This window comes from Fusarium subglutinans (assembly GCF_013396075.1).
Source record: "Fusarium subglutinans strain NRRL 66333 chromosome Unknown NRRL66333_c0000359, whole genome shotgun sequence".
NCBI lineage: Eukaryota > Fungi > Ascomycota > Sordariomycetes > Hypocreales > Nectriaceae > Fusarium > Fusarium subglutinans.
Genome location: NW_023502422.1, coordinates 1 through 27,311, shown reverse-complemented (window position 1 = coordinate 27,311; position 27,311 = coordinate 1). Strand labels below are relative to the sequence as shown.

At 48.1% G+C, this 27,311-nt stretch overlaps 13 protein-coding genes across 13 annotated transcripts; 8 read left to right on the top strand and 5 right to left on the bottom strand.

The window, feature by feature from the left end:
* Positions 1-177: 177 nt before the first annotated feature.
* FSUBG_13574 (BCL5p) lies at positions 178-1,554 on the top strand (the record flags this gene model as incomplete). The annotated part of the gene is made up of 1 exon (XM_036678480.1): positions 178-1,554. The coding sequence occupies one exon, from the start codon at positions 178-180 to the stop codon at positions 1,552-1,554; it is 1,377 nt and encodes a 458-aa protein (XP_036530972.1).
* Positions 1,555-1,876: 322 nt separating this feature from the next.
* FSUBG_13573 (amidohydrolase) lies at positions 1,877-4,753 on the bottom strand (the record flags this gene model as incomplete). Its single annotated transcript, XM_036678479.1, has 7 exons — positions 1,877-1,933; positions 1,980-2,326; positions 2,390-2,464; positions 2,520-2,882; positions 3,239-3,257; positions 3,893-4,207; positions 4,259-4,753. 7 exons carry the CDS (start codon positions 4,751-4,753, stop codon positions 1,877-1,879), a joined length of 1,671 nt encoding a protein of 556 aa, XP_036530971.1.
* Positions 4,754-4,836: 83 nt separating this feature from the next.
* Positions 4,837-5,496, bottom strand: FSUBG_13572 (amidohydrolase; the record flags this gene model as incomplete). Its single annotated transcript, XM_036678478.1, has 1 exon — positions 4,837-5,496. One exon carries the CDS (start codon positions 5,494-5,496, stop codon positions 4,837-4,839), a length of 660 nt encoding a protein of 219 aa, XP_036530970.1.
* A 1,533-nt stretch (positions 5,497-7,029) lies between these two features.
* On the top strand, positions 7,030-7,815 carry FSUBG_13571 (PFS domain protein; the record flags this gene model as incomplete). The annotated part of the gene is made up of 1 exon (XM_036678477.1): positions 7,030-7,815. One exon carries the CDS (start codon positions 7,030-7,032, stop codon positions 7,813-7,815), a length of 786 nt encoding a protein of 261 aa, XP_036530969.1.
* Positions 7,816-9,379: 1,564 nt separating this feature from the next.
* FSUBG_13570 (uncharacterized protein) lies at positions 9,380-11,036 on the top strand (the record flags this gene model as incomplete). Its single annotated transcript, XM_036678476.1, has 4 exons — positions 9,380-10,033; positions 10,080-10,403; positions 10,455-10,638; positions 10,690-11,036. 4 exons carry the CDS (start codon positions 9,380-9,382, stop codon positions 11,034-11,036), a joined length of 1,509 nt encoding a protein of 502 aa, XP_036530968.1.
* A 119-nt stretch (positions 11,037-11,155) lies between these two features.
* FSUBG_13569 (murein transglycosylase) lies at positions 11,156-12,930 on the bottom strand (the record flags this gene model as incomplete). The annotated part of the gene is made up of 7 exons (XM_036678474.1): positions 11,156-11,241; positions 11,292-11,597; positions 11,651-11,864; positions 11,916-12,050; positions 12,100-12,307; positions 12,359-12,437; positions 12,492-12,930. 7 exons carry the CDS (start codon positions 12,928-12,930, stop codon positions 11,156-11,158), a joined length of 1,467 nt encoding a protein of 488 aa, XP_036530967.1.
* A 930-nt stretch (positions 12,931-13,860) lies between these two features.
* On the top strand, positions 13,861-15,333 carry FSUBG_13568 (n-sulfoglucosamine sulfohydrolase precursor; the record flags this gene model as incomplete). The annotated part of the gene is made up of 1 exon (XM_036678473.1): positions 13,861-15,333. One exon carries the CDS (start codon positions 13,861-13,863, stop codon positions 15,331-15,333), a length of 1,473 nt encoding a protein of 490 aa, XP_036530966.1.
* A 763-nt stretch (positions 15,334-16,096) lies between these two features.
* FSUBG_13567 (nicotinamide mononucleotide permease) lies at positions 16,097-17,794 on the top strand (the record flags this gene model as incomplete). The annotated part of the gene is made up of 1 exon (XM_036678472.1): positions 16,097-17,794. One exon carries the CDS (start codon positions 16,097-16,099, stop codon positions 17,792-17,794), a length of 1,698 nt encoding a protein of 565 aa, XP_036530965.1.
* A 1,352-nt stretch (positions 17,795-19,146) lies between these two features.
* On the top strand, positions 19,147-20,660 carry FSUBG_13566 (uncharacterized protein; the record flags this gene model as incomplete). The annotated part of the gene is made up of 2 exons (XM_036678471.1): positions 19,147-19,425; positions 19,479-20,660. 2 exons carry the CDS (start codon positions 19,147-19,149, stop codon positions 20,658-20,660), a joined length of 1,461 nt encoding a protein of 486 aa, XP_036530964.1.
* A 187-nt stretch (positions 20,661-20,847) lies between these two features.
* On the bottom strand, positions 20,848-22,256 carry FSUBG_13565 (CMGC SRPK kinase; the record flags this gene model as incomplete). The annotated part of the gene is made up of 3 exons (XM_036678470.1): positions 20,848-21,380; positions 21,429-21,994; positions 22,048-22,256. 3 exons carry the CDS (start codon positions 22,254-22,256, stop codon positions 20,848-20,850), a joined length of 1,308 nt encoding a protein of 435 aa, XP_036530963.1.
* A 1,059-nt stretch (positions 22,257-23,315) lies between these two features.
* On the top strand, positions 23,316-23,570 carry FSUBG_13564 (uncharacterized protein; the record flags this gene model as incomplete). The annotated part of the gene is made up of 1 exon (XM_036678469.1): positions 23,316-23,570. One exon carries the CDS (start codon positions 23,316-23,318, stop codon positions 23,568-23,570), a length of 255 nt encoding a protein of 84 aa, XP_036530962.1.
* A 944-nt stretch (positions 23,571-24,514) lies between these two features.
* On the top strand, positions 24,515-25,296 carry FSUBG_13563 (carbohydrate-binding module family 1; the record flags this gene model as incomplete). The annotated part of the gene is made up of 2 exons (XM_036678468.1): positions 24,515-24,786; positions 24,846-25,296. 2 exons carry the CDS (start codon positions 24,515-24,517, stop codon positions 25,294-25,296), a joined length of 723 nt encoding a protein of 240 aa, XP_036530961.1.
* Positions 25,297-25,545: 249 nt separating this feature from the next.
* On the bottom strand, positions 25,546-26,636 carry FSUBG_13562 (haloacetate dehalogenase H-1; the record flags this gene model as incomplete). Its single annotated transcript, XM_036678467.1, has 2 exons — positions 25,546-25,706; positions 25,757-26,636. The coding sequence occupies 2 exons, from the start codon at positions 26,634-26,636 to the stop codon at positions 25,546-25,548; spliced, it is 1,041 nt and encodes a 346-aa protein (XP_036530960.1).
* Between the last annotated feature and the right edge of the window lie 675 nt (positions 26,637-27,311).

Here is a 27,311-nt window from a genome sequence, read left to right as displayed (position 1 = left end):
CTAAAGAAAGTTTTATAATAATATATATATTAGTGCGATTAAGGAAGAGGGTTTAGGGCAATTAGTAGGTAGTGGCGGAGTTAAGTTTATAAGTCAATTACAAGGTTAGAAAATATACTTTAACTTTAACACAATAGGCATATGATAGACAATGTGTCCGTTCTGAAGTTTCTCGTCATGGCGTGGACCATGCGCTTCAACGATGTATTGAACGCCGATAAACTTCACCAATCGCTATCGGAATTACTTAATATTGGCGATTGGGAAAAGTTTGGTGGAAGATTGAGATACGGGCATAACAAACGAGGAGCTCTCGAGGTTCACGTTCCGACTCGTCACACAACTGAAAGGCTCGCTGTGTCTTACTCGCACCAACATTATGATATCAGCATCGAAGTGCAGAATGTGGCAAAGCTATTTCCAAAAGCGACTAGTCGACCTTCAACCTTTCAGGGAGCATCGGGATCTCGAGATTTTGGTATACCATCCGGCGCACCCACATCACTGAAGGATTATACGAGTCAAGATATTCCCATGATAGGTCTTCACATCATCACCTTTCTAGACGCGACACTTGTCACTGTTACATGGCCACATGTTCTCTTCGACGCAGTTGGGTTCTCTCACTTGATCCAAGCTTGGTCAGCGGTACTCGCGGGTCATAACGAACGTGTCCCTAAAATTATCGGTGCACAGGATGATGTTCTTTACGACCTAGGAAAAATAACTCATGCTGGACCGCAGTATGCAGCTAGTGAAGCTAGGATCCTTTCCGGTATAGCGTTCATACTGTTCGTTATGCGTATGCTCTGGATCATATTGACCCAGCCGATCGTTGAAAGCCGCATCATCTGCCTCCCGAAAAGCGTGGTAGACAGACTACATCAGCGAGCGCTAGAGGACATCAAAGGAGACAACTCTGTTCAGGACGATCCATGGGTCAGTCCAAGTGATGCCATCTTAGCCTGGCTCTCTCGCGCCCTGGTCAGTTCATCCAAAACACCCCGTTCAATCAGCATGACAACTCCGATCGACGCACGAACCCGATTATCTCAACTTCAGAATACGGATGGCGTTTACGTTCAAAACATGATTCTAGGATCCTTCGTCAACATCGCACCAGACGACCTCCGCAGGCCATTGGGAAATCAAGCACTTGTGAGTCGCCAAGGCTTGCTGCAACAACTAGATGAGTCGAATTTGATTGGCATTCTTCAGCTCTTTCGTAAACGCTGGGATGACGGCAAAACAAGAGCGCCAATCTTCGCTGGGCCTGGTAGTCAACTTTTAGTTACCAATAACAGGTTGAAGGTCGATCTCTTCACAGCTGCAGACTTTGGACCAGCTGTGATGCAAGCTGGTAAAGACACACAGAGGAAGAACCTAACAGGCCGGCCGGTTCATCACTATGCTTCATCCCTCAATCCTGGAATTACAATGAGGAACTTTGTCAACATTCACACGAGAGATTTCGATGGTAATTATTGGTTGTCTGGTTTCTTCACGCCGAGGCAGTGGTCAAGAATTGAGGAAGGATTTAGAGAACTACTGTAAGATTGAGTAACAAGATACGTAAATAAATCTGATTCAGAACTTCGGTAGAAGGATTGGCCCATTAAACAATAGCCATTTCTGTTGAGTGATGGTTTGAATGTACACAAGCCCCAAGGGTTTGAAGCGGGTGCACGAATCTCCTGGACAGCGAACCAAAAGGAGCATGCTCTAGTCTTTCCCACACTACCCCGGAGCCTAATCATCGGCCTATTTGAGAAGCTTTTTGACAAATACGTTTGCAACGATAGAAGCATGCCCACACTGAGTTTTGATCTCAATCTCATAGCCAAGCGTCTTGGGGAATGTAAATGGAGTCGCGGGATCATCCACGGGGTGACGGGGGTATGCCACTCATTTTTGCCGTTCTCAGACCAGGCAACTTGGTAGTAAGGAGCAGTACCTATACCAAGCACTTGGACAGGTACGTGAATATTAACACCAAACCATGAGCCGCGTGGTGTATTCCAGATACAGTACCCATCCATCTCACCTTGAGCCCAACCGCTCATAAGCCACGACCAGGCAAGAGTTTGAGTGCCGATTTTGAACTCCTTGCCGGGCTTTGTAACAATAAACATGATAGTCGAAGGCCAAAGGTCAGAACTATGCAAGCTCAGAAGATCGCCCCCGGATTGATTCCAGAAGGTGACATTGTAATCTGGGTTTGCTGTCGCTGTCGAGATTTGCTGATTCTTCTTAAGCGAAAGGCGCTTTTCTGGGTTGGCCTTCTGCTCTTTAAGAGCCTGGAGAGCAGTAGTACGCAACTTTGGATCTAATTTGTTTATAAGCATGACTACTAGCGAGGTATGAATATCAAAGGCGGTTTGGGACTAACCATCTACCAGCGTTTTCAGGGCATCGTTCTTCGGCAGCATCTTATCGCGCCGAGGTGCGTCGCCCGAGTCCTTGGCTTTGGTACAAAGGATGTCAGTAATGGTGCAAATTGGCTCGTGATACGGACTTACCTGAGACGACGAAAATTTTGAGTAGCCATTCACCTGCTTCAACGAGACAGTCAAGAAGGCTAGCTACACCCTCACTCTCTGCCAGGAATGAACCAAGTCTACCAGTAACCAGGAGCTCATTTGTTGCCTGAGGCCACAGCTCCAAGAACAGGTCTACGGCTTCAAAGTCACCACTAACGATACCTGAAAAGGCTTCGCCGGAGAGGAGATAACCAGACAAGGCGTCAGGCCCTCCAGCCATGGCTTCGGCAAAAGTATTGACGGCTGCTTCGGTAAGGAACTGGGCAGAGCCATATGGACCATCAAGCCACCACTCCGTACCACCTTCCCATCGAACGATAAGCTGGGCCATAATAGAAGAACCTGAAAGAAGAAGGCAGTTGTGAAATGGGTGTTTATGTAGGATGAAGGCTCAAAGCGAAGTAGACCTTTATCCCAGCGACCGTGGCATCCTTTATACTAATGGGATGGTTGTCTTACAATCACTCCCCGGTCTCCGTATGAACAGATTATCGACTGTCTTTCTCTTGCTACATGCAGAGTTATGTGTGCACATCTCACATTTGTATATACAAAAGAGGAAAGGTTGGAGCGCGGTATTTATCAATAATGTTGCAGTTCAGCTACTCTTTCCAAAGCCACAACACTCTGCCAAGGACCGGCCTAACCAACTTGAATGAAACTAGCCAGGCCAATATTGCGGGAAGAGGTCATCATACCCACCTGTCTATCCTTAGGCTGTGATAATATTAAGCAATAGCTTCGTATAGAAATTCAGATGTGTTATGTAGTTCTGGATGTTGAACGCCATAGCGCTTCTATGTGTGATAAGAATGCTCTAGATGTGAACGTGCGGGTCCTTGTCTCTAAATCTGGAACAGAAACGTAACTAAGGAATGCAGGATCGCTTTGTGGCTAGCTGATGTCTCTTTTACGTAGTTTAAATTTCCTTCCAGCGAATCACACAGAAGAATAACAAGTAATCTCGACTTTTCAGCTCCTCAGCTCACTTCTGTCAGGCCATAATTAAACCCTCGTTACCCCTTTGGTCCAACATGACATGTCTTACCACCCCACCATGCTCGGTGCTAAGGACAACATATTGAAAGGCCTTCTGAGGCTTATGAATTCAAAGATGACTAAAAGCGACTTTTGCCTCACGCACCGGAGCCCTACCATTAGTGATGATGCGAATGTACACAAGCCCCACGAGTTTGTAGGCGCTGCACAGATCTCTTCCCCTCCTCCGACAAATCCCTCCCCTGGATCCCCCCAACACTCCTCCTCTTGATCATTCTCCCAACATCATCATCATTCGCAAACTCCGCTTTAACACCATTCTTAAAGTCAACTTCATCAGCAATATACACTACCTCACCACCAACCATTGTCAGCAGCGTCTTCTGTCTAGCGATATGCTCCTCCGGGACTTCAAAGTAATTAGCCTTCAGGACAATAGCATCCGCAAGCTTTCCAACTTCAAGTGAACCGATGTAAGCATCAGCGCGGAGGAAGCGAGCGCTCTCGGTCGTGATAGCGCGGATGGCTTGGTCCCGTGTGAGAGTCAAACCGGGAAGACCGTTGCCGTTGTAGGGTGCGCCTTGTGAAGCGGGAGAGTGGGGGTTCTTGGGGTCGCCGGAGCGCGTGGCGCCAGCTTTGATGGCGAGCCACTCATCTGGGGGATCGATCTATCGCTGCTGTCAGTCTTAATGTTGTTGATACAGCTTATGGTTACATACCGGCCAGTTGCTGCCGTAGATAATAGCGGACCCAAACTTGGCAAGTTCTCCAAAAGCTTCCATGTAGTACGATCGTCTTGGGCCCATGCTCTTAACACCATTCGGGAGCCAGACTGAACTGGCCTGTGACCATTGAAAACTCATGATAGGATCGGCCTTGAGTTCAGCGAAGCGAGGCCAGTCTGACGGATCAGTCACTTCATTGTGAGCGAGTCCAACGCGGTAATCACGAAGTTTGGGGTTCTTGTTTCGGAGCTCCTCAAGAGCATCTAGGGCTGTTCGAACAGCGAGATCTCCGTCAACGTGGATCTGAGCGTCGATGTTGTTCTTGAACAGTTTTGTTAGGGTCAGGCTCAAAAGTTCTTTATCCCAGTATGTTTTGGGCCCGAAATCTGACTTGGGTGCCCAGATTGATGTATTAGCCACAGGCTGAAAGTATGGCTCGATGAGGGATCCGGTATTCGCTGGGTATAAGAGAACGCCGTCCATGAACATCTTGACAGCGTGCCACTTCATAGAAGGACTTGGGTTTAGATACTTCTTGTCCTTCCACGTCGAGGTAACATTGATCACGTCCTTCACCAGATCATCAATTCCAGCAGATCAATTCCAGCAGTGTTGTTAGGTGGCTGCACGAGATAATCGAAAAAGCCACGAGCTGTCAAGCCTCCCTCTTTCTTGATAGCCGCAAACGCAAGAGCTGTATCTTCGGTAGACGCAGCCTCTTGGAAACTTGTCACGCCTTCCTCACGAAGAAGCTTCAATGCTGCTCTGGCAGATCGAACATTGTCCTCAGCTGTTGGTGGCGCCGGTCCTGCTAACAAACTCGTCGCGGAATCTTGCAAAATCCCTGAAAGTTCTTGACTTCCTGGGAGTCGCTCGAATTTACCATTTCGTGGGTCTTTGGTCTTGCTTGTGAGGGATGATACCTTCAGCGCCGCTGAGTTGACCCAGAAGGTATGCGAATCAGCTGACGCCACCAGAATAGGCCTTTTCGTTTTGATTTTATCTAGGTCCTTTTTCGTAACGCCGCCCGTATCGTCAACCAAAGCGTAGTAGTCAAGAGAAATGACCTCTAGCCAATCTTTATCCGTCTTATTCTTTTCGTCATCAAGACAACTCTGAATTTTCTCGAGGACTTTACTAAGACCCAAGGGCTGAAAGTTCATGTTGCACTTGAGGAGACCTGCTCCACCACTGAGGGGATGTATATGGGCGTCCACAAGTCCCGGCATCATCATACGGCCTTCAAGGTTGAAGACTGAGGTGTTTTTGGCGATATATGATTAGATGCTTTCTTCATCGCCTAGGAATGCAATGCGTCCATCCTTGACGGCGAGAGCAGAGTATTTTGTGGAGAGAAGATCAAGGGAGTAGATGAAGCCATTGTGGAAGACGGTGTCTAGATGAGCCTGGGGAAGCCAGAAGAGCTACTGCCAGAAGCAGGCTAGAGACCGAACCTGGAGCTTTTATCGCGTTGTTTGAGAATTGAGAGTATGACGACCTAGAATGGTTTCTATTTCTTTTCTCGGGCAACGTCCAGACAGCCTTATATAGTTATTAACCCTCTACATCTTGCCTTTCCCAAGGCCAAGCGCAAGTCTTGGTCGTTATGTCTTCGCCTGCCAAATTGATAACCGTCATCGAATCGTATACTAAGTTAGAGTCGGCTCCCGCTTCCATAATTGATCTAGATGCGGAAGGTAGATTGAGTTATGCTTGATGACAGGCTTGTTCGTAACTCTACAGAAGCCAGGGTAGGCGATCGTCGCCATCGTATTAAGGCCCCTTGTCGCTATCCATGAGGTTGCGGGGAAGTCGCTTGAGCTATCCTTTTTGGTCATAGGTTATCTCCCTTCTCACCAACTCGGTGCTTTTGACTATTGATCTAGACTACATGATTCCAGCCAACCGAGCTGCTTTCATCTTAGTCTTGTAATTTCCCTCAAAAGGCCTTTAGGCAAATGTCAAATACTCAGTGCGGCTGCATCTTTTCATGACTGGTGCAAACCTTGCAGGTTGGGAGGAACCGGTATATTAGCTATCATTTCAATCACTGGGTGACAATGATACAGCATGAGCTAATTTGTAGGCTATACAAATTAATTAACGAGGTTTAAACAGAGTCACATTGATACGAATTAGTGAGCGATTAAGCATGCATTGATCATCACACAACCTCGTTGAGCCCATGCTTCCAAAATGAGCTTTAATGTTGACAGTATATGCATACTGCAATTAATTGCCTACTTCCATTCTAGCGCAATACCGGCGTGGGGTTTCTTATCAAGACCTGAGCTCTTAATCGGGATTCTCAATTAGTAGTCTACGCTTCTTCATCTCATGATATTACCGTGGGGTCAAATGATAGGGTAGGGTGCAAGCTAAAAAGTAGCATGATTTCTGTTTGACCTAATCACACTTAACTCAGTATTTCCGCTTTATTGAGGGGACTGTTGTCATGTTGGAGTTGTTCTCAGATTAATCTTAGTACAACTCCGGCTCTCGTGGAAACAAGAAATCACGCTGAAGCAGAGAACTCATATTTATAACCTATCATGTTCTCTGCAATTTATGCACAGCATGACCACGGCCAATGCCGTGGTCAGCTGACAACACATGCCTACCCTCCAACCCCTCATTTACCATTCAACATCAACTCACGAGTTGCTAAAACTTACTCCGCAAGTGATCACCTAGCGCAGCTTGAGTCTCCTTTTTGTTGGTGGCTTAACCCAATTCTCTTCTCAGCGCTGTTCGCCATATAATCCATGTCGCAAATCCAGTATGAAGCGTCTGGGTCGGAGGTGTCCAAGGTCGAAAGTGACATCGCTCAAACAGTCAACCTCGCCGATACAGTTGTCAACCTGATACGTGAACCTATTGTTCTGTTGTATCAGAACATTTCTAAGAAAAAGGCTCTCCACGCTAGCCTTGGTATCTGGAAAGACGAGGCACTAGATGATGAGGGTCGCTGTCGTATTCCAGTAATGCACAAAAAAGGCATTGAAGACCATCTTGTCGAGACTAATGGGATCGTCGAGTCTGTTTTGAAAAGGGAAGCTTCGCCAGTGCCAAAGGACCGTCAAATGTTCCGATTTTCCTGGGCCAAAAATAACAACTTGATTCCAAGCAGAAAGTCTCCCACTCTCTCGCCAGGGACGGCTTGCTGGGCCTATTTCCTACACAGCCTTGGTATACGACCTGGAATGAAAGTTGTTGGTTGGAGGCCCGTGACAGGTGGGTATATAAACACCCAGAACGGCGGCATCGAGATGGAAGTCGACGGAGCAGCACTCTGTCACGTCATCAATCTCTATTCAGTGTTACCAGTGGCTGACAATTGGGGTCATCGGCTCATTAAAATCCTCCCTGATCCAGATGTGCCCAACTCATGTACATTCGCCTTTGGAAAATTGGCTTGGGATACTGTGGATGGCCACATACACGCCCATTTCACAGCTGGAGTGGAAGATGAGCTGGGTGCTACAAAACAGCCTTTTGGAGAACAGGGAAGCTTTATGGAACCTGGCACCGTGATGGCTTCGTATCTCTGAGCCTTGACGCATGGTGCATCGGATCCGCAGTTCCTACTCCCATCACCCAAAGCACCGCTCAGAGACCGTGTCACGACGCTTGCCAGATGTCTCCCAAAGCTCCGAGCCAAAAGTGATGGCTTGCTTTTATTATCATGCGACTGGATCAGAAACGCCTCTCGGATCAAACGAAGGGTTCTGACTCATGGTGGTGAAGACCATTCCGTTTACGAAGATATCTGTAAAACGCTTGACCTGATACCTTACGAAAGGTCCTGGGGAGACGAGAGCAGGGAGAAGGAAGGTTTGAAAGCCGAAATATAAGAACTTTTCCCGTTTAGCACCGGAAGGCGCGTCACCTTCAAAGACAAGGAGGAAGGGTTCAATCTTGAACCAAAATTCTGCCTCGATTCCGTCCACGAGGAACCGAGTAGTGAAGACTATTTCATAGAAATTTGGGAAGTTATAGGTAAGACTTTGGATGGCTACAGCGACCAACCACCAGGATCATGGAGGCGAGGGCTCTTTGAGATGAAAGATGAAGTAATAAAACTTCTATGTATCACCGATGAAGTGATCATTGGGAACAATGTTTATATCTTGCACTTTACAGAGTCCACCGAACTTTGGAATAAGACAGTCCTTCTATGCTAGGAAGCCTAGTAGTTAGCCCAAATGTAGCTAAAGGATTGTCGGTCTTTTGTCCGATGTGCAGTTCGCTTGCTCTCCACATTGACGATCGCAATGTTCATTTTGCCTAATAGTGATCGTCCACTTGATTGGTTGAACGGGAATACCTGCATCGCTTACCGTTGCATTCGAACCCCAATTCGCGTTTCAAGATAGGAAATCTCGGGAGTAACATTACAAAAGTACCTCGGCCACTCGCTGAGACTCTCGAGGACTACTTCTGGCTCCGAAAGTGAGTCCCTGCACGAGGCCAAGTAGAGCGAGAGCTTATACCGACACACCAATACTGGTGGTCCGGTCCAAAGATCGACCGGCTTGCATCGCGCTCCTGTCCCATTGGTCTCTATAACATTTATCTCGCTTCAACAAGATCTGGTTCGCATCGAAGCCATGCCTTTAGATAAGAGGACTGGGCAAATGCATTCAACTCCGTGAAGTTATCTCCGTAGATGCAGCCTAATACGACCCTCCCTCCCAATCCGTACAACACCCATCAAACAACACATACGAAAAACAGCGTCCTCCCCACAAGTGAGCGGGTCATGGTGACACCCCCGAGTCATAGACCTTGCTGGCGCCCATTCTACCCCAGAATCAACCCGACTCAGTTGCGGGGTAGTCTCGCCAATTCAGTCGCGGGGGATGATCTACCGACTCGAAGCAATCGCCTTGTTTCTCGTTGGTCAAACTGTTGGTGATGTTACATTTTTCGCTGATCTGTTACCAGTTATGATGGAAGTTCGGTGTATTCCTTTGCCGAGACTTGTGCCGGGTTTGCTCTTTTCTCGTTTGGAGGGGGCTTTATATACCGTCATCGTAGCTGAATTCTTGGTCCCCAACTCACTCTGTCTTCCGTGAAGCTCATTTTTTGCCACTCGGTTTTCTTGACGCAAGAATGGACACAGGCAAAGCATCCATCCAGATGGACGAAGGCGATACCCCCGCCGCTGGCCGTGAGCAAAACCTCGAGTCATGGGACTTCAACAGCCAAACCGAAGAATGGCGCAAAGACTTCGACAAGAAACTCCTCCGAAAGGTCGATATGCGACTAATGCCGACTCTTGTCGTCATGTATCTCCTCAACTTTCTCGACCGCTCAAATCTCGCACAAGCCAGACAAGGATCCCTCGAAGAAGATCTCGGCATGTCAGGCACAGATTTCAACCTCGCCACGTCGATTTTTTTCGTGGGATATCTACTCATGCAACTTCCCTCCAATCTCATCCTGACAAAGCTTCGACCGTCGCTGTACCTTAGCGCGTCCTGTTGTCTTTGGGGCGTTGTGTCGACTTGCAATGCTGCTTCTGATAGCTTCACGCATTTAATCGTCATTCGCTTCTTCCTGGGTTTTGTTGAAGCGCCCTTTTTTCCCGGAGCGGTGTTTTTGATGAGTTCTTGGTATACAAGAGCTGAACTTACTCGACGCATTGCGTGGCTTTATTCTGGAAATGCCTTGGCGAACATGTTTGGCGGTGTTCTGGGTGCTGCCATTCTCGGTGATCTTGAGGGAGCCCATGGCATCGCAGGTTGGAGATGGCTTTTTATCATCGTAAGTTCAATCTTGACATTGCTGTGACAAGGCTAATGAAAAACAGGAGGGCGTAGCCGCCATCGGATTCTCCTTCGTCGCCTCAGTCGCTCTGCCCAATTATCCTCACACCACCAAATGGCTTACCCAAGAAGAGCGCGCATTCGCAGCATGGCGCTTAGCACAAGATATCAACGAAGTCGACGCTTACGGCGAGAAGACAATCTGGGACGGTGTCAAGATGGCTGTACGCGATTACCGACTCTACCTTTTCGTGCTTCTTCAGCACGTCAGCTTGATTTCCCAGACATTCCAATACTTCTTCCCAACTATTGTCGGAACGCTTGGTTATGGAAAGATCACTACTCTGTGGCTCACTGCTCCAGCTTGGGTAAGTTATTATTCTTTGAGTCAGAGTGGGATATGCTGACAATTATTGTAGTTTGCAACTTTCCTCCTCTCGGTGTGTGTTACGTTGAGCTCTGCAAAGACGAACGATAGATCGCTTCATATCATTTGCCTCATGCTCGTAGCAGCCATCGGAAACGCCATCGCAGCTGGGACAACCGTTGTCGGAGCTCGCTTCTTTGCCATGTTTCTTATGCCGATGGGTTCTGTGGCTTCTTGTAAGTGCATCAATCGAAGTCGTTCTCCTATCGTCAACTGACACTTTACAGACCAAATCATCGTATCATGGGTCGCGAACTCTTTCCCCCGTCCTCTAGTAAAGCGCTCAGCCGTCATCGCCATCTGCAACATGATCGGCAATACAGCGAGTATCTACGGATCGTACATGTATCCCAGCAAAGACGGTCCCCAATACACACCAGGCGGTAGCGCCAATGCCGCGATCTGTGTTATAGTCGCCCTTCTTGCTCTGCTGCTACGATTTGTCCATAAGAGGGAGAACAAGAAGCTGGATAAGGCAGAGGCTGAAGCGAATGCCGTAGCTACTGAGGATGGAAAGGTCGACATGGCTGCAGCTACGGGAACTCAACGCTCAGGGTTTAGGTATATTTACTAGACTGTTTTCTTCTAGCTACTAATTATATAAGGCTATCACCCGTATCTCCATATGCCTCTTCTCTCCCTGGGCGTTTTGCTGAGGGTCGAGTGTCAGAGGTTGCTAACAATGACGCTACCTCAAAAACTGCCCCAGTAATGTTTATCATAGTCACCACTCGGCTTCCATAGCGCAGCTGGGGTATAGACCGGAATTGGTACATCAGCTAGAGAAACAGTTAGCGAGCATAAAGGCAAAGCTCATCAATTCACTCACTTCCATAACCAGTGCTGGCCGCAGCCCACGTAGGGAATGATGGGGCCTTCCAACCAGTGGGTGTAGCGGTGATTGTGTATGTGCTCGTGTACGCAGTAGGTGCCTGGCCAGAAGAAAGCGATTTGATGCCATCTGCCTGTCCATAGGAATTATCGCCGTGACCAAAGATGTTGCTAATCTTGTTAACGACTGAAGTTCCAGATTCAGTCCAGATAGTAAAGTCTTGGACCGTGACGTTGGTGGCGAATGTTAAATCATTGGCAACCAGGAAAAGCGGAGGTCGCTTAGAACCATCGGCGACAGATCCTGTAACACAACAGTCAGTGATCGAATTATATTGCATCCATCCTTGTGCATACCAGAGAAGTTCTTGAACACAAGGTTACTCAGAGCGACAGCTCCGGTATCAGGCTCAAACGTGTTCTGCCAATACTGGTTGATGTCCAAGCCATAAAGAGAAGCCTTGGAACGGAAATTCTCAAAGGTTATGTTGGTGACATAGCCAGACCCGCCTGGGTAAGTCTTGATGAAAGCAATGTTGTTTCCCTGGATGATGTTGATGTTTCGTGCATGCTAGAATAACTTTGTCAGCCCCGTTAAGTGTTATGGATAGGGTTTACTTACGATATTAGCGATAGAAGCAGACACGTTGAGACTGCCGATCGAGATACCGGACCCAGCTTGGTTACAGACTAGGTTCTCGACGAGGGCGTGGTTGGAGGGGCTTTTCACCGACACGCATTCGTCTCGGTTTGTAACCTGACATGATAAGTACACTATCATTGATTTTCGGCTAAGAAATTCGTACCTCGATGTCGTGGATCCAATAGTTCGTGCCAACCACGTCAACGCCATCGTAGGAACCTAAGTTTGCCCCTCTGATGGTGAGGTGATAAACCTCGAGGTTCTCAGCAAAGTCAAAGACGATGTGAAACTTGGGGCTGTCAACAAGAATGAGGTCGTGGACAGAAGTGTTCATCGGTGAAATTATTCTGACAAGACGGGGACGGAAAGTGCTGAAATGAAGATAAGCCTCTCGCAATACTACACTAAGGAGGGAGACTTACTTTGCCAAGTTTCTGTAGATGTATCCTTGTCCCTGAATGGCGCCCTTCCCATTCTGTGAATAAAATTCGAAGTCGACAGCTGATAGATTAAGTTAGTCAAGTGAAACAACGAGCCTATGGACATGATACTTACGATTTATAATGGTGAGTCCATTCTGCAAGAATTGTCCATCACCTTCACCATTGATAGTTGCGTTCAGTAGCTCAACACCCGCAAAGCCCTGAAGTACCAACTTACGGTCAACAGTCCAGTTCCCACCATAAGCCAGGGTGATGAGCCCGTCGAGCTGCAACGCCCAGTTTGTGCCGTTTGACAGAACGACAGAGCGTTTGATTAGATACTGTCCATCAGGAATGATTAGACGACTTCCAGAGTGAGGGAGGACGCAGGTCTTGAAGGTCTTCTCGATGGCATCTGCGACGTCAGTGGAGTTGTCGTTGATAGCGCCGTAGTCGAGAATATTGCACTCGTGGGTCTTTTGGGAGAGAGCTGTGAGGGGCCCGACGGGGCCTGTGAGTTGAGCGGTTGCAAGGAAGGCCGAGAATAAGCCTGAGATGAGAACGAATTTCATCTTGAAAGAGCCGTGTCTAAGATGCTTCACTTGATCCCTTAACTTAGTTTGAAGCGTAGTCTGCAATATATACTTATTCTCAGACGCCTGGTGAGTACTCGTGTCCGATTCAATATCTACGCCTGCTGGATCTGGAATTGTTGCTGTTATTCACCGTGAGCACGACATATTGTCCTCATCTTGTCTGTTTCCCCTCGAATTCAAATTGCGTTGCCGTTATTCCGGTCAGATTTACAGAGCAAGGTCTATCTAGACGGTGACCATAATCTTATCATAACATCTCGCAATATTGAAACGTACGCACAGCTCATATCATCTCGGGCCATCGCTCCTTTCCGAGACTAGAACATGTCGCCATTATTCTAAGCTTTACTCTATCAAGTCCTAGACAGCCAGAGACTCCTTGCATGTACCAGTACATTGAGTGAAACCTCCTCGTCAAGACTCATACCTTAGGGGTTCCTGGAAGTCGGAGCCGAATACCTACACCTCGGCCGTTCAGACCCATGCTATATCCATAAATAGCGCGGATGTCACAATCGCTTATATTTAACCTCATTGGTGCGCTTTTTCAACGCCGCGGATGAACCAATCTGACAGCTGTGCACTAGGTTGTTTGCACGCTTGATCGACATGATTGAGGCTCAATTCTGAGTAGTTTCACGATGCGATTATGATAAGCACGGATATTCGGCACCGTTTTGATGTCGGTTACATGTCTTCTGCTGTTTGCCTGCGTGGGATGTTGGGATATATAATTCTTGCTGGATGGCGACATAGTCTCGTTCGTCACGCCATCGCCAACCTAGACACTGACATGTAATCCGCGTACAAACCCGAAGAAACACGTAGTACAGAAATATTATCTATCCAATTCAGTTCTCACTTCTCGTATAGCATCAAAATCAACATTTATCTACTCCATTCGACATGGTGGCAAATAATGTCCTTCTGCTTGTTGCAGATGACCTAGGCAAACAACTAGGCTGCTACGGCCATCCCAATGCAAAAACTCCAAACATTGACAAACTCGCTTCTCAGGGTGTAAGGTTCGACAGAGCCTTTGCAAGCACCGCTTCATGCAGCGGAAGTCGTTCTACCATCTACACCGGGCTACACACCCACCAGAACGGCCAGTACGGCCTCAACAGTGGAAAGCATCATTTCATGACCTTTGATCACATCGAGTCTGGCCCTGCTATCTTAGCCAAGAACGGTGTGAGGACTGGGATCATTGGCAAGATTCACGTTGGGCCTGAGGCTGTGTATCCATGGGAATGGAGGGCTGAGAGTTTGACGAGGGATGTTTGGTGGTCGTCGCAAAAGGCGAAAGAGTTCTTCGCTACGTCGAAGGAAGATGGGAGGCCGTTTGTTTTGACGGTTGGATATCATGATCCGCATCGCGATCGAACGCGTGGTGGCTTTGGGAACGATGAGCCTGTTGACGAGCGCGTACAAAACGTCAAGTACCGCTCCGAAGATATGGTGGTTCCTGAATTCTTGTCCGATACTCCTGGGGCCAGACACGAACTCGCAGAGTATCTGGAGGCCATTAGTCGCTTGGATCAGGGCATCGGCTTTATCCTCGATGAGCTTCAGAGCGCAGGGCTTGCCTCGACTACGTTGGTTATCTTCATGAGCGACAACGGGCCTCCGTTTATGAACTCCAAGACAACTTTGTACGACGCCGGTGTACAGCTACCACTTATTGTGCGACACCCAGGCTTCAATGCTTCTGTAAACACAAACTTGGTGTCGTACGTAGACATTCTACCAACGATACTGGACTGGACACTCGGTGAGGCCGCCGAAGGGCCAAAGAAACAACTATCAGGCCGCTCGTTTCTCAAGATCCTCGATGAGAAAACGGATCTTGAGGCTTGGGACCACGTGTTTGGCTCACACACCTTTCATGAGTCTACCAACTACTGGCCCACCCGCTTCATCCGCACGCGACGCTACAAGTACCATCGCAACATCGCATGGAGACTAGACTTTCCATTTGCGAACGACATCTACGGATCATTGACGTGGGAGGACATTCGCAACTCAGAGGACAGTCCCAAGAAGATTGGGCAGAGGAATTTGAAGGATTACTTCTTCCGCCCGGCTGAAGAGCTGTATGACTTGGAACTTGACCCGCATGAAGTTGTGAATCTAGCTAAAGACCCCAAGTATAAAGAGATTTTGGAGGAGTTGAGGGACAGGCTTGAGGATTGGCAGCGGAGGACGAATGACCCTTGGCTTTATCGTGATGGGGTTTCTGTGCTGTTGAATAAGCATCATCTTGATGCTGGGTTGGAAGTTCCTGATAAATGGGATCTTGATGTTGAGCATCCTGAGACAAAGGGTATTGCCAAGTACAAGAATCTCCCATTCGGTATAGCAGGGACGAGAGATTGATCATTAGAATGCTATGTATCCTTCTAGGGCTATATAAAGGGACTTCGCTTCTTTCGATGTATTTTAAGTAAGCGGTATGTCAATTAACCACTATACAGATCCTGGTGGTCTACTCTTAAAACAGTTTCAAACATCCAAAGTCGTAGGTGTATCTTCTTCGCCTGTCACGGCTACGTAGAGCCTTTTGCACATCAAATTCACGACAAGACATGAAATCACACCTTCAACTGCTTGCACGCGGTATCGGAGTGGCCAAAATGCGTCATTATCTTATACACATTGGCTCATGTGCTTAGAAAAGCCTTGCTAAAACGGCATATCGCTTGTCAACCCGACTGACCGTATGGACCCCCAATAAAACCCCCATCCTTTGTAAATATACATTCCTCTTCATGGGATACTCGATACATAGCTCCGGCTAGCAACCCGCATACGGTAACGGGTGTTGGGGGTCGCTGGTCAATCCCCATTTATCCCCGTAATGTCGTGATGGCTTCTCGGATCATCGGTGCCGAGATGAACAAGGTAGTAGGCTTGAATTGATGGTTATCTCTGAAACCGGGGCCTCGGCTGGTCACACCATATGCACGCATCAGCACGTTGAAGAAGGTCTTTTACGCTGGGTGTAAGTCGGATTATTAAAGTATCACAGAAGGGTTTACATATAAGAGGGATAACAGTCTCTCTCGAACATAAACAACCATCAAACTCATTTCTCAACCTTGAACTACCTAGAGGAACATTTGGCTTCATACTGCCCAGAATGGCTCATCCTAGTCATCAAGACATTGACGCAAAAGCACCATCTTTTGAGATCAGCTCTCCCAAAGATGAGCCAACAGATCTTGTAGAGCCCCAAGACACCAGCAGAAATATCGGTATCTGGGAAGCCCTCACCCGCCGTAACAAACCCGCCGATCTCGACGCTATTGCCACTGAGCGCAGCGTCTTTGACGATCCCCACCTCTCCCAATTCTACCAGCCCCCTCCAGAGTATGAGAATTTCCATCGCTTCGACCCAAACGAGCGATGGACGTACCGCGAAGAATATGCCGTCCGTCGCAAAACTGACCTCAAGATCTTCATCTGGATCCTGGTCATGTTCTTTGGCCTTAACATCGATCGCGGGAATCTCGGCAACGCAGCTGCTGATAACTTACTCGACGATCTTGGCCTCAACACCAACGACTTTAACAACGCGCAGAACATGTATCGTATTGGCTTCCTTGTCGCGGAGATTCCATCGCAGATGATCGGCAAGCGTCTTGGCCCCGATCGCTGGATCCCTGTTCAGATCATCCTCTGGAGTTTAGCGTCGGGCGGACAGTTCTTCATGCATAACCGTGCAGGTTTCTTTGCATGTCGTTTCTTCATCGGCTTGTTCATGGGCGGTTTCATCCCAGACTCGATTCTCTACCTCTCGTACTTCTATAAGAAGACCGAGATGCCTATTCGTCTTGCGCTCTTCTGGTTCGTCGACTCCATGTCTGGTGTTGTTGCTTCGTTCATGGCATACGGCATCCTACACATGCGCGGTGTCGCGGGGAGAGAAGGCTGGCGCTGGTTGTTCCTTTTGGAGGCTTTGGTCAGTTTGGTAGTTGGTGTTCTGAGCTTCCTCTTCCTCGTCCCTGGACCTACACAAACAAAGACGTGGTGGAATCCCGGGGGCTACTTTACCGAGCGTGAAGAGAAGATCATTGTCAACCGTGTTCTTCGCGATGATCCATCTAAGAGCGGCATGCATAACCGCGAACCGATTACGTTGGGAATGCTTTGGAAGAGTCTTAAGGATTATGACCTCTGGCCTGTGTACGCTATTGGCATACTGTTTGAGATTCCGACTGCGCCGCCCAAGACTTACCTGACATTATCGCTTCGAGCCCTGGGCTTTAGCACTTTCAACACGACGCTCTTGGCGATCCCTGCTACAGTTTTTGCTGCAGTCAACATGCTCTGGATCACCTTTCTCACGGAGAAGTTCCACCAGATTGCTTTATTCGGTCTACTTACCCAGCTCTGGGTCCTCCCATTGCTCATCGTCGAGTATACCTCGGTCCAGAACCTATCGCACTGGGCCCAATACGCTGTGGCATTCTTGATCATCGGCCAACCTTCCGTCCATGCAGCTCAGGTTGGCTGGTGCTCAAGACTATCCGGCTCAGTCCGAACTCGAGCTATCAGTGCGGCTTTGTACAACATCACCATCCAGTTGTCGGGCATTGCGTCTTCCAACATTTATCGTGAAGACGATAAGCCGCTCTATCACCGTGGAAATAAGAACTTGATTGGGATCACGGTGGGAACTATTTTCGCATATGCTTTTGCAAAGGGCTATTACACGTACCGCAATAAGTCCAAGAGGAGCAAATGGGAGAGCATGACTGCCCATGAAAAGGCAAATTACCTCAACAATACTAGCGACCAAGGCAACAAACGTTTGGACTTTTTCTTTGACAGCTAGTTCAGCAAGCTGTAAACAGCACGCCAACCTATGTAACGTTCTCCTTCTGGTTCTTTCTCCCTACTATGAGTTACAAGACAAAGTGACGGTTGAAGTGGGCTTGTGTGTCTTACCCTTGTATCTGAGATCATCATCCTGTATTTTAATTTACCTCAATTGATACCACACCTTAACATTGAAATTCAATTATAGCTCAAACCTTTCATCAACCATTCTACTACGCTTTCCTCATGGCAAGCATTTTGCCTGCACCATGCTGGTGGTGATCGTTACTGGTCTTGTCGAAAGGCGCCCTTCAGTAACTAACGCCATCGGTGCAGGGTAGCTAGACAGAACATTACACAGGTGACAGGGGCCATCAAAAACGGTAACGGTGGAAGGATAGTCAACGTCGCTTAGAAGAACTAATGGATGGGCAAAACTTTTCAGTGAAATTAGCTGTTTGTTAGCTCATGATGTTGCGATGATACGCGCAACCGAGAAGTACGAGAAGTTGGACTCTCAAGTCGTTGAGCTCTCTATTACGTCTCCTCGGTGAGTTATGCCCAGGCAAATTCACTACTATTGGCACGTACCAAGATCGCCAAGGGTACCACACATGCTATATCCACTATAGTACAAAAGCCAGCGCTTCAAATAGTGATAAGAACCATGACTTAAGCATAGATAACCACGGAGCAAAAACACAAGCTTGAATCTGTGATCGGTATTAATCCCCTATTGGCCCCCAACACAATTCCTCCAATCATCATCCCCACCAAGCCCGCTCCAGGGTCGCATTGCGCCTTTAAACTTCACGATAAGATTAAAAAAGCACCATCGGCTCTATGTCCGAGAAAAGAAGTCTATCCAATAAGCTTAACTTACCTGCCGAACTAGGACTGGTACACTCCCTGCCAAGTATTGCGAAAGATATACCTTGTATCCAATAAGAGTCTGTGCATTAGAACTTTTGTGAGACATTCTTCGTGCCTGGTACTTTCTTAGGTTGCAACGGAGAACCTTGGTGGTGCCTGTGGAAGCGATCATAGGTTCTGATAACAGAGCGGGTGTGCGAAAGACACCTTCCAGATCTGGGGTGGACAAGAAATGCCGTCACTATCGCCAAGTTGAGATAATGGTTTCGGTGCGACGCTGGAGAGACGATGATTGGTGACGCGGAGATCTCAAGGCGCCTATGTGCATTGACCCTCCGGCTGTGATCGCTTATGGTAGGATTGCCGGTATACGTGATCTACAAAGATTCCAACACAGCAGCCATACCGCCAGTTTATACATAAAAGGCACACAATCCTCACCAAACATGTCGCTCCTTCCACTCCATCCCCAGCTATCATCCCTAATCTCTCATGATGGTCAAGTCCACTCTCCTCCTCGGCGCCCTCGCCGCTGTTAGCTCCTATGTCGCCGCCAAGGAGATCAAGGTCAATGAAGAGAAAGCCGCTAGGTTGTATGACTCGGGCGAGGTGCACAACAAGCTCATGGCCAGCAAACAGGCTGTCTGGGCGAAGCAAGAGGCCGCTGGTGCTTTCGCCAGCGAGCAGTATCCCAAGCTCGGCTACACCAAGTGTGTCGATGGTTACGCAGAGGCTATCAAGGGTGATGCCAACAACACCTTTGCCTGCCACAACGTCAGTATCGCCCCTTGTATAACAACTAGTTACACTGGCTAACGAATCTATAGGCTGATCTCTACTCGTTTTTGAGCCATGCTGCGCTTGGTAGCACCGGCGGTCGAGGCTCTTCCTCGTGGGGATGGACTTCCGATAACGGACGTGAGTTTGTCGCTATCGGTCAGTACGACGGCACTGCTTTCGCGGAGATCACCAAGAAGGGACAGCTCGTCTACCTTGGTCGTCTGCCCGAGTACTCTGTCCCCTCCCAGTGGCGCGAGATCCGCACGTACAAGAACTACGTCATCATCGGATCAGAGGCCGTTGGCCACGGTATTCAGATCTTTGACATGAAGAAGCTGTTGAAGATCAACCCCAAGAACCCTGTTGTCTTTGACGCAAAGAATGACCTCACCAGCCACTTTTCCGCTCTGCTGCCTGTTGGTCGGGCTCACAATGTTGTTGTCAATGAGGAGTTGAAGTACGGTGTTGCTGTTGGTGCTCAGCCGCGCACTGACGCCAACTGTCTCTCTGGCCTTAACTTCTTTGATCTTACTGATCCTTCCAACCCAGAGTCTCTTGGATGCGCCAAGGGCGATGGCTACGTTCACGATGCGCAGTGTCTTGTTTACCGTGGTCCTGATAAGCGCTACCAGGGCCTTGATATCTGCTACGGATATAACGAAGATACTCTGACCATCTACGATGTCACGGACAAGGCTAATGTCACCAATATTATCTCCAAGATCTCTTACGAGGGTGCTTCTTATACCCATCAAGGTTGGGTTCTCGACACTCAAAATCAAGAATTCCTTGTCTTGGACGATGAACTCGATGAGCGTGATGGTAAAGGCCCTGGCTCTGATGGTTACCCCGTTACTTTCATCTGGGACATTCGTGATCTCGAGAACCCCAAGCAGACCGGCGTTTTTAAGCACCCCACCAAGTCCATTGATCACAACCAGTACGTCATCAACAACTACATCTACCAGTCCCACTACGGCGCCGGTCTCCGCGTCCTCGATGGCCGCTCCATTCCTCAAGATCCCACCGGTGCTGGAGTTTACGAAGCCGCTTGGTTCGACATCTACCCCGAGGATGATGCTCTTCCTGGCGGTGGCTCTGTTGCTTTTGTCGGAACCTGGTCTTCTTATGCTTACTTCAAGTCGGGATATATCTTCATCAACACTATTGAACGTGGTGCTTTCGTCGTTAAGCTTACAAAGGATGCTTTCAAGAAGCCAAAGAACTAGAAGGTCAAGGTGCTTCACGATTGGTTAAAGTTGGGTTGATGAGTAGGATCACTTAGTTGGCAGATCTAAACACAAATCAATAATTCCATCTACCTACTGCGTGAGTGTTTCAATCTAAGATACTTATCAATCTTCCCTTTCCCATCCTCCAGCTCCTCATTCCTGTAGACTACCACCAGTACCAACCTTACTCTGCCTGCTCACTTGAGTCTCCCGCAAACCATGAATGCCGGAGGATCTCTTCAGCTGAGGGTCTCTGAGCAGGATCATACTGAAGAATCCATCGGATGAGTTTCTTAACCTCCTGCGCCTCCTCCTCTGTCATCTCGGGACCCTTCTTGTCGAAGGCTTGTTCCATGGATTCCCGTTCCAGCATAAGTGGCTCCCTGCCCTCGGGAACACCACCAATCATACAATTGTACTTTGTTCTATCCTGGGTGTAGTAGCGCGAGGAGGTCTTCCAGTGGCTGTAAAGCTCATCGGGGAGTGGGCCGAGCCTATCCGTGATTTCAAGAAGATATTCATCATCTAGTAAGGAAGAATCGTCTTTGCTGGGGCCAAATACGTAGAAGAGAGGCCGTCCAGCGATCAATTCAAAAACAAGACACCCGAAACTCCAAATATCTTGGGCTTTGTCGAATTCTCCTTTGAGGACTAGCTCTGGAGCGCGAAGGGTACAGGGGACTATCGGTTCCTTGGGAGGGTCGTTGAGGAAGTATGCTATCAACTGTTAGCCTAGATTCATCTGAGGAGGAGGAATGTACTTACCGCCGCCCATGTCAGCTAATTTGATTTTGAGGTTTTCGTCAACACTCGTGTGATCAGTTAGCGGCTCCGCAGTCCAAAGATATTCCGGGGCCCATTTGTCCTTCTTGCCATCAATTCTCTTAATCCGATAGTACTCGTCCGGCGATTCCTCTTGGCTTAGGCTCGCTTCATCGCAGGAATCAATGTTGTTGAGGGAGAACAGCATATTGCCAGGTTGGAAGTCTGCGTGAGAGATACCGTGCTTGTGAAGAAAGGCCAGCCCTTTCAACGCATCCCTGAGCATGCGTTTTGCCATCTGGGGCGTATACTTCATCTCACTCGGAAACTTGTGCTCTCTGTCGGCAAGTTCTAGAAGCATCTGGTTGGCAGAGGCTCCCATGGGCTCGAAAACGAGACATTTGTGGGTGCCATTGGGGCCCTTGTGCTCAAACTCGTCGAGAAGCTGCGTGATCCGCTGGGATGATTCGAGGGGGTCAGTCTTTGTAAGATGGTGTAGGATCTTCACTTCCTGAGACTCATCTGCCTCATCCGAGGTAAGTATCTTCAGCGCTACATATCGCGAGTTTCTGTTAATAGTGTTAGCGAGCGATCAATAGTGGACGGGGAATAATTAACTTACTTCAAGTCATGGGCGAGCCAGACAATAGAGAAACACCCATCTCCAAGTTTTCGAATAACCTTGTACTGGCCGTCGTTGAAAACATCGCCCAGATTAACCGGGTGGTAGCCTCCAGGACGGTATATAAAGGGGTTCTCGCCAGGGGATACGCAGTTCTTCAGCCTCCGCTCGAAAGGGGCCGTTGGGGTTGGTGGAGGAGAGTCAGTCATTGTTGTTGAAGTTAGGGTACAGAATTTCTGACTTTTGGTTGATCTTGTGGAAGTGTTGCGAATCTGGGTGTGGAGAAGGATGAATGACTGGAAGTTGGAGAGAGGTGTAGGTGGCTTTATATATTATGGAGAGCAGCAGGCACCGACGGGCGGTCCTGACAGTGAAGCCACTGGGAAGCAAAAGGATTAGATCCAGGTGACAGAGTCAAATCAAAGACTTTTTTTGGTTTGTTCTAGTAGGGTTCAACAAAACAGGGAACAAAGTGGTTGCGCAGTGTGTTAATTAACCCTCAGGCAAAGAGATGTCAGAAGAGCAAAGAACAAAATGACTGAGTTGTGTGAACAGCCGCAAACAGTGTTAGACCAATCGCCCTTGGGCCTGCCAATATGAAAGAGCCAGGATGGCTGACAAAGACTCAAAGGAAGCCAATCAGATGCCCCGAGGTCAATCAAGTTTGATGTTTGGGCTACGATGACGCAACATTCTTTGTCTCGACCTGCAGGGCCACTGGACGTAGCAACTACTAGCATTGAATCAGAGGAGCCCCCTACGGATTGTGTTGTTCTGTCTGTGATTGGTGTGTTTCTTTGTTCGCGCCTTGACCTTAGTGTTTGCTTTGGGCCTGAACATCGAAATGAATCGGCACGGCCATGACACAGAGGACTGTTCAGCCACGGGCAGAGAGTCTTTTATGTTATACATATCTAGTGGACTACCCACATGATTCCTGTGACAGTGTATTTTGTTCAGAATTCTTCTGAATTAAGGGTTATGTGTGGGAAATAGACACTGGCGCAAGGCCACGCGCATTGGAATTCGATCGAAGACATTATCACTTAACATTGGAATACGGTGACTTAGTTAGCATGAACAGAATTTCGTTGCAAGAGCTATATCTTTCCGTCCGTGCAAGCAAATTCCCAACTTCCGGGCCATCACCTCTCGTTTTAGCAACACCAAACTCCCTCTGAATCTCTGCATTGTCTCACCTTTGGAATAGATTGACATACCGAGTGATATACCCCGTACTTAACAACATCACCGCATCCTTGGCAAACATGGACAACACCAAGGTCACATTCGATCCGGAAAACATGTATAACGGCCAAACACAAACCAACGGTGAGAGCAAACGACTTATTATCACTAACTACACCGTATCCCAAGCTCCACCTAATGCTACGAAAGCAAGCATCGTGAACGGGTGGCATACGAGTAAGAGCGATCGAGAGGAGCATTGCACAGTCGACTACACGTGCAACGGCAAGAATCGACGCCAGCATGTCTACGACTTTGATAAGCTAAACAAGTAGGGGTGATTCCGTGGCAGGAGCTGCTTCCGGGGCTGTACCCGGAGCTATACACGCCACTGCTGTCAAGAGTTGCACCTATGACGGTAATGATGATTTCATCAACTGGAATCATGCTATATAACCCTCTCAGAGAGATTGTGCGGATCTATTATGCTAAGAGGGCCGATGTTTGAGCTTTTCGGTGCTCTTTTGTGTATGAAGGCAAGTGGATGAATTCTTGTGATAGGACCATGAGGTGAGGGGTCGGGAGAAGCCTCAGCCCTGGCGCAAAGGTGAACAACACGGGTTGGATAGTTGATGTTCGATTTAGGCAAGCTATAACCTGGCAGAGGTTCCTATAGTCAGGTTTGTATTTAGGCGTTAGATGTCCATAGTGAATAGAGCAAAACAACCTCCGAACAGAAACTTTCCGTTTCCATTTTGAGTATCTAGCGGCTTCATCCGAATTTCTTTCGTCAAGTAATTAACCCAGTACTGGAAGTGATGTTCTATATGCTACGCCAACCCACTTCCTATACCACATATCATCGGCTCGACGGTCATCCTGATCCGAAAAATGCATAAAGGAATATGATTAAATATGTGTAATACCGACTAACCCCTCAAGAGCCAGAAAAACCATCCAGTCAAAAGACGGATAAATAGATTGTTTCACACCCCTTCCACGGAAGAATTCCCGTCATGCTCGTCTCAGGTTTCACCTCATGGCCCGACAAGGAAATTGCGGGCTTTCGATTCCGAACTAACCGCCACACCCCTGCACGGCCAATGACAACCACAAGCGAGAGAACCGCCCTGTTTCAGGCTTCAGTCCCTAATATCGCCCGTCTCTCACTTTCAGCTCATATATAGATCTCGCATCGTCCCTCCATTCTTGGCAATCTTGGCTCTTCACTTCACTTCTTTCAGTCTATACTTCATTTCTCGTATACTTTTTTTCCATCATGCTTCGTCAAGTTGCTCTTGCTGCACTTTCTGTGCTGCCCCTTGCCCTCGGCCAGGTCGCTGAGGATTTTGAGAGTGGTTGGGATAAGGTCGCTTGGCCGACTTATGCGCCTGATTGTGATCAGGGCGGTAGTGTTGAGCTGGACAAGACTACTGCGCACAGTGGAAAGAACTCTATCAAGGTCACTGGTGGACCCAATGGTTTCTGCGGACACAAGTTCTTTGGAACTGATGCTGTTCCCGAGGGCCACGTCTACGTCCGAACTTGGATGTAAGTTGAAGCTGAAGATGTCAAGGGAATAGCTACTGATTACTTGTTCCAATTATTAGGAAGACTGCCAAGGCTTTTGATGACTCGCACGTCACTTTCATCACTATGCCTGACGCTGCGCAGGGCAAGGGCAAGCATCTCCGCATCGGCGGCCAGAGCAAGATCATGATGTACAACCACGAATCCGACGACGCCACTCTCCCCGATCTATCCCCCGACGGCATCGCTGCCTCTAAGAGCATCCCCGCCAACACATGGCAGTGCCTCGAGTACCATCTCTCCCCCGATGGTACAATCGCCACTTGGCTCAACGACAACCCCGTGCTGGGTCTTGTCTACAAGCCCGAGGCTCCCAGCTCTTATGCTGGCGGCTGGGCCAGGAGCAAGCCTAAGCCCAAGGTTCAGGGTGTCTACTTCGGTTGGGAGTCTTACAGCGGTGCTGTCAACACTTTCTGGTTTGACGACATTGCTATTGACTCTAAGCGCATTGGATGCACTGTGAAGAAGTAAGCTTGAGGTTGGCTATGATGGATTATATATGAGATTGAGTGTAGGAGTTGCCAGGTGCAACATTCTTGTATCTATTTTGAGAGTATATACATACGACGTATTTATGCCGACTGCGACCCTGTGACTCAAATTCCTCATTCGAGTATTGGTTCATTTAAATATACCGGGTCTTTGTGGGCTTGCCCACGAACCCTTTAGAACCATGCTTGCGCTAATCTTTTCAATGGCTATCCAAACGGCCTAGATCGCTTACTGGGTGCCAAGCGCAAGGTTTCTCCTAGTACCGTAAAACCCGACATCCAATGTAACCAAATCCTCCAAGTAACCCAAGTCAACCTTTGACAAACTATCATTGTCTTCGCCAAAGAACTTGGCTACTCTCTTGGCAGTCCATCGGGGGTTCTCATCCGCTACTCAACAATTAGCTAGATACTCCGTCGGGGTCAATAGGACAACTCACCAACCCAGTGCCCTGCCTTTGGAATGACATCAATCTCAAGGTCGGATGAAACTGGTTCAAAGGTTTGTTTCAAAACCGACTTCAATCCCAAACTCGCCTCGCCGCCCATACCGAGCAGTGGCACGCTCAATCGGCTCTCATTCAACGCGGTCTTGAAGAAATTACCATCCTGGTAAACCGTCGAACTCGAGAACAGTCCAAGCATAGCTCTCAAAAACCCTGGTTTCGAGATACTGCTCGTATATCTGTTGACTGTTTCTTCGCGAAAACTCTCAACGCCAGAGTAACTTCCATGGTAGAAATACCACTGCAAGAATTGCTTTTCCTTTCCCGACATGAGAAACTCGGCTAGATCAGGGACTTGGAAGAAAGCCAACTGCCAATTCTGATAAAGATCCCAAAACGGCGCTGGGTTCGAGGACTGCTCATACGTGAAGCCGGGAAGAACGTACTCAGCCAGAGCAAGTCTCTTGACGAGATCTGGATACTTGATCGCCAGTGCCGTTGCCATCCCGACACCTTTATCGTGCGCAAACACATACGCAGAGGTGATGTTTAAGAAATCCAAGACGCCTTTAAGATCTTCTGCTAATGCAGCGGCGGTGTAGTTTCCATCAGAGGGAACGCTTGAGTCACCAGCGCCTCGGTTATCGGGGGCAATGACGGTGTAGTTCTGAGCCAGGATAGGGCCGATGAATTGCCATGTGAGACTGTGCTGGGGATTTCCGTGGACGAGAAGAAGAGGAGGTCCTGAGCCGGCGTAGCGGAAGTGAATGCTCACGTCTTGCAGGGCAACTCGGCCGTGAGCCCAAGTATCGAAGGATGAAGTCGCTGCTACGACGGAGGCCAATGAGGCGATGGCGAGCTGAAAGAAGCGCATCTTCGTTGATATCTCAGCAACTAATGAGGCAATGAATGATTCAAGGGGTGACTCTCATGTTCATCATGCATCGCTCCCCCTCTTTATACCGAAGCCAATATATCATCTCACTGCATAGCATTGCAGGCGATGACATAGGTCCCGCTATGGTGTTCAAGCTCCGGATGCTCCTTTGGGGAGGTGGGTCTTGATCCCTGCAACTATTCGCTGACAATCCTACAGGAGCGATGAGTAAATTTGATATGCTTAAAAATTGGTTGGCTACAAAAGATCTAATTGGTTCAGATGTAAAATGCTGACGAAAACCGGCTGACAAACCGTGCGGCTTATGGGCTTTGCCCAAAGGACTTTCGGATGTGACTTCGTAATATTGAGTGGCAAGATTAGCAACTAGAGGCTTGGTTAAGCTTACGGTAGAGATCTATCGCCATTGTGTTAAAACCGAAGTGTATTTTCTAACCTTATAACTAACTTATAAACTTAACTCCGCTACTACCTTCTAATTGCCCCAAACCTTTCTCTTAGCTTTAATTATATTAATATATATATTATTATAAAACTTTCTTTAGATTAAGCTTTTCTTATATATTAACATTTCTTAATAATTCTAATAGCTATATACTATATTTAAAAGTCCCTTTTAGTAAATTACCTTTTATATATTAAATATAAATA